General features: G+C 49.9%; 2 protein-coding genes across 2 annotated transcripts; both read right to left on the reverse strand.

Moving 5' to 3' along the window:
• Positions 1–2,399: 2,399 nt before the first annotated feature.
• LOC112123722 (olfactory receptor 52R1-like) lies at positions 2,400–3,251 on the reverse strand. Its single transcript, XM_024222313.1, has one exon. The coding sequence runs from the start codon at positions 3,249–3,251 to the stop codon at positions 2,400–2,402; it is 852 nt and encodes a 283-aa protein (XP_024078081.1).
• Positions 3,252–6,973: 3,722 nt separating this feature from the next.
• LOC112123721 (olfactory receptor 52R1-like) lies at positions 6,974–8,002 on the reverse strand. The gene has a single exon (XM_024222312.1). It carries the CDS (start codon positions 8,000–8,002, stop codon positions 6,974–6,976), a length of 1,029 nt encoding a protein of 342 aa, XP_024078080.1.
• Positions 8,003–8,534: the final 532 nt, after the last annotated feature.

Here is an 8,534-nt window from a genome sequence, read left to right on the forward strand (position 1 = left end):
TCTGAGGAGCACTACCCAAGGGAGAGACAAATCATCTCCTTGACCCCAAACCAGCACTGTCTGGTTCAGGAAACATTTCCTTCAGGGATTCTGGCTGGATCAGACCACTTGCGGAAACACCGAGGGCAGAGGCGCAATGTTTGGGTGAAGAGAACATCTTGTGGACACCTCCCCACCCAGCCCCACTCCCCTTCCACTCACAGTCCCCTAGCATCCGTGTAGCAGCTCCAGGTTTCCTGTCACAGCCTCGCTTAAGATCCCGCAGCTCGACACCTACCAGGCAGGTATGTTTGGGTCCCACACACTGGACCCATGTGCTTTTGAGTCGGAGCAGCATTCAGGACCTGTGTCTGGCTCTGCATTTCTACACCCACTCTTGGGGCGCAGCTTCCGTTCTAGCGCCTCCCTCTGGAAGTAGAGACCTGCATGCCAAGGCCCTGAGACTAGTTTTGGCTCAGCTCTCGCAGACTCTCCAATTGCTTCTGCACATGTTCCCAGAGCTCCCCCTTTGGCACACTCTCTTTCCAGTTTCTCTCTTTTGGGGCACATGATTCCTAAAGCAAACACACCCAGGCCTTGCAAAAGGGGTTGCTAAAACAATTCCTCTACTTTAGACAGCACAGGAGAAACCAAGATCCAGGTAAGCACAATACAAACACCCGTATGCCATTCCTTACATCTGTGTCCTCACCACCTGAAGCATTCTTTGAGATTTTGTCAGAGCCCTCTGGGGTTTCCGGCCACCTCCTGAAACTCATGGCTTCTCCTCCAGCTGGAGTCTGTGTCTCTGCTGCAGCCATAGCCCTGCAACCAAAAAGTCCCCTCTGCTGCCTGTGTGCCTCTCTCCTGCCCCAGCTTCTTCTGGCTCATTCAGTCTTTGTTTTTAAAGGGCTGGACCAACCCCTTCTCTTTGTGTTCCCTCTTCTGGGGAGGTTCCACTTCTTCCACACCAACCCCTCTGCAGAGAAGTTGGGGGAAACTGGCTTTATCTAGAATGCAGTTACTTTGACCAACCTATGTATAGATACATGCCTCTGCCCCAGCCTCCTGTCTCTGACTATGAGGAGCATGAGCGAAGAGTAAAGTAAAAGCCCAAAGACATAAGGATACAGGCAGATCATACAATCAAACGTGAGTTAACAGGGTTTCCACCCATCTGGGTTTTGCCCGGACAGTCGTGTTTTTGGCTTCTGTCTCCAGGTGCCATTAAGGGTTTACAGGTACCCAGATTTCAACCAGAAATTCTGGTCAAAAAGGGGACCTGGCAGTATCCGGTTACTGCGGGGCGGAGAGAGGCATTGGGTCATTAACCCACGGCAGCCTCTGCTCAGCTGTGGCCACCTCCTACCTGCAGCCAGGCTCCTTGTCAGGCTGCAGCAGCTCCCTTCCCAGACATGGAGCAGAGGGAGCCCAGGTGTGGGAGGAAGGTGGAGATTATCCAACGAGTGGCGTGGCGAGGGGAGAAGAGGGATGGGCCTGGAGGGAAGAAATGGAGGAGGCTGTGGAGACACGAGCGAAGAGGTGCAAAAATGGGTGGGGCCTTGAGGGAAGATGTGGAGCAGGGGAAAGAAGCGGGGCAGAGGCAGGCCTCAGGGGTCCAGTTGCCATCAATTAGAATGATGGCAACCCTATGAATTACAGAGTTGTACAAAGACCAATTCCTCAGTTTGTCATGCTGAGATAGCAGAGCAAGGTCAGGAAAGTGTTTAATGTCTATTTGACTGTCCATTCAGTGATTCAGGGAAGAGGGTCCAGCACCATGTCACCAGCCAGCTCTGCACGGAGCTCTGTCTGAGAGCCAGAGCACCAGGGAGGGAGAGGAATTATTTCAGCTCAGTACTAATGTGGACACGAGAACGAATGGATATAAACTGGCCGTGGGGAAGTTTAGGCTTGAAATTAGACGAAGGTTTCTAACCGTCAGAGGGGTGAAATTTTGGAACAGCCTTCCGAGGGAAACGGTGGGGGCAAAAGACCTCTCTGGATTCAAGATTAGGCTAGATAAGTTTATGGAGGGAATGGTTTGATGGGATAAGTGATTTTAGTCAATTAGGCAATAACGTGCCATCGCTGGTAAAATGAGGGTCTGGCTGGAGAATCTTGCCTGTATGCTCGGGGTTCTACTGATCGCCATATTTGGGGTCGGGAAGGAATTTTCCTCCAGAGTAGATTGGCAGAGGCCCTGGAGGTTTTTCGCCTTCCTCCGCAGCATAGGGCAGGGGTCGCATGCTGGAGGATTCTCTGCGACTTGAAGTCTTTAAATCACGATCTGGAGACTTCAACAGCTGAGTTAAGGGAAAGTGGGGGGGGGTCAGCTTTTGTGGCCTGCATCATGCAGGAGGTCAGACTAGATGACCATAATGGTCCCTTCTGACCTTAAAGTCTATGAGTCTATGAGTCTATGAAAAAACATTATTCCCTGTCTGAGTAAAGTGCTGGAGCAGCCTGTCCCGGGTCTGTTTGGTCCTTAGCCCGTAGGTGATGGGTTTAGCATGGGGGGGCACCAGGAGGTACACAATGGCCATGAGAACATAGAATTGCAGGTCCACACTGTGGCCAAAATGGTACGTGAGGGAGGAGAAGATAACTGGGATGTAAAAGGTTAAAATGGTGCAGCGCTGGGAGCAGCAGGTCCCAAAATTCTTGAGCCGGGCGCCCTTTGTGGGGAGGCTGAAGATGGCCCTGAGGATCTGGATATAGGACACGGCGATAAAAATCACATCCAGACCAGTCACCCAAATTGCCACCGAGAGACCATAATAACTACTGATGTGGGTGTCAATGCAGGCCAGCTTCACCACAGCCCTGTGCTCGCAGTACGAGTGGGGGATGATGTTTGTTCTGCAATATGTCCACCACCTCGCCAGAAAGGTATAGGGCAGTACGAGAATGCCACCATGTAGCACTACATCTGGGACAATTTTGGCCACCATGGGGTTTGTCAGGGTGGCAGAATAGCTCAGGGGATCACAGATGCCCACATAGCGATCCAAAGCGATGGTCACGAAGATCCCAGACTCCATCACTGAGAATGAGTGAATGAAGTACAGCTGGGTGAGGCAGGCACTGAAATCGATCTCCCTGGAATTGAACAAGAAGATGCTCAGCGTTTTGAGCAGGATGGATGTGGACAGGACCAGGTCGCTGCTGGCCAGCATGCAGAGGAAATAGTACATGGGTCCATGGAGGCTTGGGTCCATCTTCACAATGGACAGGATGGTGAAGTTCTCAAAAATGGCTATGGCATACATGGTGCAAAAGATGCAGACATTGGCCGCCTCCAGTCCAGGAATGCCCAGCAGGATGAAGGTGGAGGGGTTGGTGAAGTCGGTTGTGTTGGAATCTGACATGGAGTAGGGGAGAAGGTGTCCAACTCTTTTGCAGAACGGTGTCTCCTGCATGTACCATACGTTCCCCTGACTTCCTGTATGTGCCCAGGCTCTAGGGGATGGATGCAGTACAAACGCCTGGATGGAGAGACAATGTTAATATGAGACACTACATGCACTACTGGAGACTGTTCTCATGGGTGAAGCAGATTGGTGGCTCTTCACACACTAAAAATGACATTTTCATTATTTAGATAAATGAATTATGAACAACTGACCCTACTAATACCAATTCCAGAATTGATGGTGCTCCATGTGTCAATAATTCCTACATGTCGTGGTGTGGATAACCTTAAGAGGTACCAGCAGGAAACAAGAGTGTGGATACTGGTTATCCATCATTGTTCCTTAATGCAATGAAACCCAGGCTAGAAATTCCATGCTGTAGGGAGTTCCCCATTCACCCGATTGCTCAAAATCTGAGAGTGGAAAAAGAATGGAAAGGATTACATTCAAATGGAGAAACAGAGAATAGTTCCCAGCTAGGAATAGATATAGATACTTAATGCTTCAAAAGAGCTAATTCCTCAAATCTGAGGCAAATTACCAACAAAACTCATTGGTAGGAAAATTTAGGACAAAAAAAATGGGAATGAAACTTAGGAGTTCTTTAAGAAGAGTTTATTAGATAGCAAAAAGCCACAATTCCACAGTTAAGGAGGTGGAAAGCTTTATCTAAAAAATTGGCTTACTGGCAAAGGGAAGGCAGCAACGGAGAAGCAATATATAACATATGGGGGGAAAGGGGAAATAGACAACAAGTAATACAAATTGGAATTTATGAAAATTGATAAGGAACGTGAAAGGTATCAGGAAAAAATCTGTGCTTGGAAGGGTTAAGGATAAAAAAAGGATGTTATTAAGTATATTAAGAAAAAAAATACATCCTGTTAAATGTTTAGGCCAATTACTAGAGGGAGAAAGTAAACTTGTTAATGTTGCAGAAAAGGTAAATATGTTCGAGAAATATTTTTGTTCTGCGTGTGGAAAGAAGCAGTGTGAGGTACTCAGCGCACTTGACGCAATGAAATACTTTCCAATCTATGATCAGTCAAGAAGGGTGTTAAACAGCATCTACAGTAGAATCTTAGAGTTATGAAGTGACCGATCAACCACACTTCTTCTTCAGAACCACAAGTATGCAATCAGGAAGCAGCAGAGCCAAATAAAAAGCAAATACAGGACAGTACTGTCTTAAACATAGTACGGGAAAACATTCAGATAAAAAAAACGAACACTGTACAGTATCAGTAGAACACATGTTAAATGGGCTAAAAACTGGCTAATTGATAGATCTCTGTAGGAGGGTCCGGACTCACCCCTGCGGCGCCTCCTGCTGGTCGTCCAGGGAATTAGCTCACCAGCCTCTGGAGTGTCCTCTGCAGGCCGGTGATCTGCCTTGTCCCCTTCTGTACTGGCCCCGTGTCCCTCCCAGGACCCCAGTGCCCCTTGCTCTGGGTGCTGCCCCCTGGCAATACCCACACAGATCTGGGTCTCCCCTCCCTGGGGAACCCCCACCCACTATCCCTACCTTGCCTCAGCACTAGGCCACTGCCAGTCACCAACTAGCCCCCGCTCCCTGGGGCAGACTGCAGTATAGGCCACTCATCACCGGCAAGGAGGGTTTGGACCTGCTGCCTTGGCCTAGCCCTGGGTTGCCCTCTGCAACCCCCAGTACCCCTTGGCCTTCTGCTAGGCCGCAGCCTGGGGCTATCCAGGCTGGAGCTCCCCAGCTCCTCAGCCTTTCCCCAGCCCTGCTCCACCCAGGTACTCTATGTCTAGCTCCCTGCAGCCAGGCCCTTCTCTCTCTGAAGGCAGAGAGAGACTCTTGAGCTCCTGGCTCCTAGCCTCTTAGATAGGCCTGCTGAGGCTGTTTGGGGCGTGGCCCCAGCTGCAGCCACTTCCCCCAATCAGCTCAGCCTTCACACTGCCTACTCCCTGGGCTATCTCAGGCCCTTCCAGGCCGGAGCACGTGTCCACCCTGCTACAATCTCACAATGCAGTTGTCAGTAGACCATTGTCAGGGAATGCGGGTGTTTCCAGTGGGGTTCTGCAGGGATCAGTTCTAGGCCTGATGCTATTCAATACTTTTATCAATGACATGGAATGAAATAGAAAATCACAGTAGATAAAATTGGCAGACGACCCAAGGATTGGCATAGTGGTGGCTGTAGTAGGAAGAGAGCCAGAGACATAAGCCCCTGTATCAGAGGCCTGGTATGAGGCAGGGCCTGCTCACAGAATCTGGGAAGAACAGGGCCTATATTGCAGAAATACACATTCCTAAGAAATCGTTGTTGCTACTACAGTTATGCAATTGTAACAAATCCTGCACAAAATGTCCTGTCAAGTGTCAATGGGAAAGTTATGATTTCCTAGGTATGACTATCCTGTTTATAGGCATGTATCATCTTTGTGTCTGAAGTTATGATGCACTGGCATCAGAGGACCAATGCCAGTTCATGGCCAGAGCAGTGGTGTTGGGGGGTCAGGACTCCTGGTCCCTATTCTCAGCCCTACCACCTACTCATTGTGTGGCCTTAAGTAAATCACTTTGCCACTGCGTGGCTCAGTCCGTCCATGACATGGGGATAATACTGCTAGCAGCCTAGATAAAGAGCTTCTAGATGTAGTGATCAAAATGTCACTCAGAGCGAATGTTAGACTCAGCTTCACAGTTCAGCTTCAGCCCCTGGGCAACGGGTGCCCTGTAGTTCCAGATAAGGTGCTGTGTATTTGTGTAAATAGCCGGCTAACGGTAGATGTGCTGTTTATCTCCCTCCCTGTGAGCTACCAACACCACCCCGGCCTCTGCCCAGCATCCTGCCTTCCCAGCTAACACAGCGGCTTATCCTTCCACCTCTCTCAGCTGTTATCCACCTAGCTTCAAAGCTGATCCCTTGCCTGGCCCCCAATGCCTGGCTCAGGGCAAAGGGGTCCCAGCCCATAATCATTGCATAGATCCTGCCTCCTACAGGCTCCCAGCCGGGAGTAACAAAAGGGGTCGGAAAGCTAAAGAAATAAGGCACACAATGGTCTCTTCCCTCAGGACTTTGTAGCCAAGTCTTAGGGCCCGGAAGCTGTATGACGCACAATCTCACCCACCTGCCATTCAACCCTGCTCCCAACTCTCAGCTGCTTTTACATGATTTCCTGGTATCCCTCTCCACTCCTGACTGGCCTGTTGGCCCCAGCACTGGATGCTTGCTGCTGCACTCACTGCAGGATCCTTGTCGGGCTGCAGCAGATCCTGTCTCAGCCCCAGAGCAGAGGGAACTCAGCAGGTTTGGGAGATTCAGCTAGTGATGGGTGGAGAAGAGGAGCAAGCGAGAGGGTCAGCGCCTTGCGGGGAAAAGCGCAGAAGTGGGTGGAGCTTTGAGATGAGATGTGGAGCAGAAGCTGGGCATTGGAGGGAGAGGCAGGGCAGGGGGCAGGACATCAGGGGTCCAGTTACCAGAAATTACAAAGGAGGCAACCCTATGAGTTAATGAGTTGTACAGAGACCGATTCCCCAGTTTGTCACGCTGACAAAGCAGAATAAGGTCAGGAAATTATTTAATGTATTTCACTGATCAGTAAATGATTCAGGGAAGTGGACCCAGCACCAACTCACCACCCAGATCTTCACGGAACTTGGTCCGAGAGCCAGAGCACCAAGAGAAAAATGTAGTCCCTTTATGTATAATGAACCGGAGAAGCCTGTTCCGGATCTGTTTGGTCCTCACACCATAGATAATAGGGTTTATCATGGGGGGCACCAGGAGGTACACGTTGCCAATGAGAACATGGAAATGTAGGGGCACATTGTGGCCAAAACGGTACGTGAGGAAGGAGAAGAGAGCTGGGATGTAAAAGGATAAGATGGCGCAGAGGTGGGAGCCGCAGGTCCCAAAAGTCTTGAGCCGGGCGTCCTTTGTGGGGAGGCTGAAGATGGCCCTGAGGATCTGGGTATAGGACACGGCGATAAAAATCACATCCAGACCCATCGCAAAGAATAACACAAAGATGCCGTAGTAACTACTGACACGGGTGTCAGCGCAGGCCAGCTTCAACACAGCCATGTGTTCACAGTGCGTGTGGGGAATGATGTTGATTCTGCAATATGGCCATTGCCTTGCCAGGAGGAAAGAGGGCAGTATGATCATGCCACCACGCAGGACTACGGCCACACCGATGTTGGCCACCACGGGGTTTGTCAGGATGGTAGAATGTCTCAGGGGGTGGCAGATGGCCACATAGCGATCCAAAGCCATGGCCACGAAGATCCCAGACTCCATCACTAAAAAGCAGTGAAGGAAGTACATCTGGGTGAGGCAGGCACTGAAATCTATTTCCCTGGAATTAAACCAGAAAATGCTCAGCGTTTTGGGCAGGATGGATGTAGACAGGACCAGGTCGGTGATGGCCAGCATGCACAGGAAATAGTACATGGGCACATGGAGGCTTGGCTCCGTCTTTACGATGGACAGGATGGTGAAGTTCCCCAAGATGGCTATGATGTACATGGTGCAGAAGGGGATGGAGATCCAGACATGGGCCGCCTCCAGGCCAGGAATGCCCAGCAGGATGAAGGTGGAGGGGTTGGTGAAGTCGGTTGTGTTGGAATCTGACATAGAGTAGGGGAGAAGGTGTCCAACACTGAGGTAGAACAGTGTCTCCTGCACGTACCGTACGTTCATCAGACTTTGTGTATGTGCCCAGGCTCTAGGGTGATGGTAATGCCTGGGTGGAGAAACAATGTTAATATGAGAGACTACATGCACTACTGGTGGCTGTTGTCATGGTTGAAGAAGATTCATCGCTCTTCTCACACTGAAAATGACATTTTCATTATTCAGATAAATGAATTATGAAACACTGACCCTACTAATGCCAATTCCATATTTTATGGTCCTCCATTTGTCAGTAATTCTTACACATCGTGGTGAGGGAATCCTTGATAGGCACCAGCAGGAAACCGGAGTGTGGATACTGGTTATGCATAATTATTCCTTAATGCAATGAATCCCAGGCTAGAGAACTCATGCTGTAGGGAGTTCCCTATTCAGCCCATTGCTCAAAATCTGAGAGTGGAAAAAACCAAAGCTTTGCCAAGACATGTACCAGGGGAAACATCCCAGCTAGAACACACCTCAGGGAAAAGAC

Source organism: Terrapene carolina, unplaced genomic scaffold (genome assembly GCF_002925995.2).
Source record: "Terrapene carolina triunguis isolate 2854851 unplaced genomic scaffold, T_m_triunguis-2.0 Scaffold27850, whole genome shotgun sequence".
Lineage (NCBI taxonomy): Eukaryota > Metazoa > Chordata > Testudines > Emydidae > Terrapene > Terrapene triunguis.

What these genes read in the sequence shown, in the direction of transcription:
- LOC112123722 (XM_024222313.1), bottom strand. Translation starts at nt 3,251, where the DNA reads ATGTATGCCATAGCCATTTTTGAGAACTTCACCATCCTGTCCATTGTG.
- LOC112123721 (XM_024222312.1), bottom strand. Translation starts at nt 8,002, where the DNA reads ATGTCAGATTCCAACACAACCGACTTCACCAACCCCTCCACCTTCATC.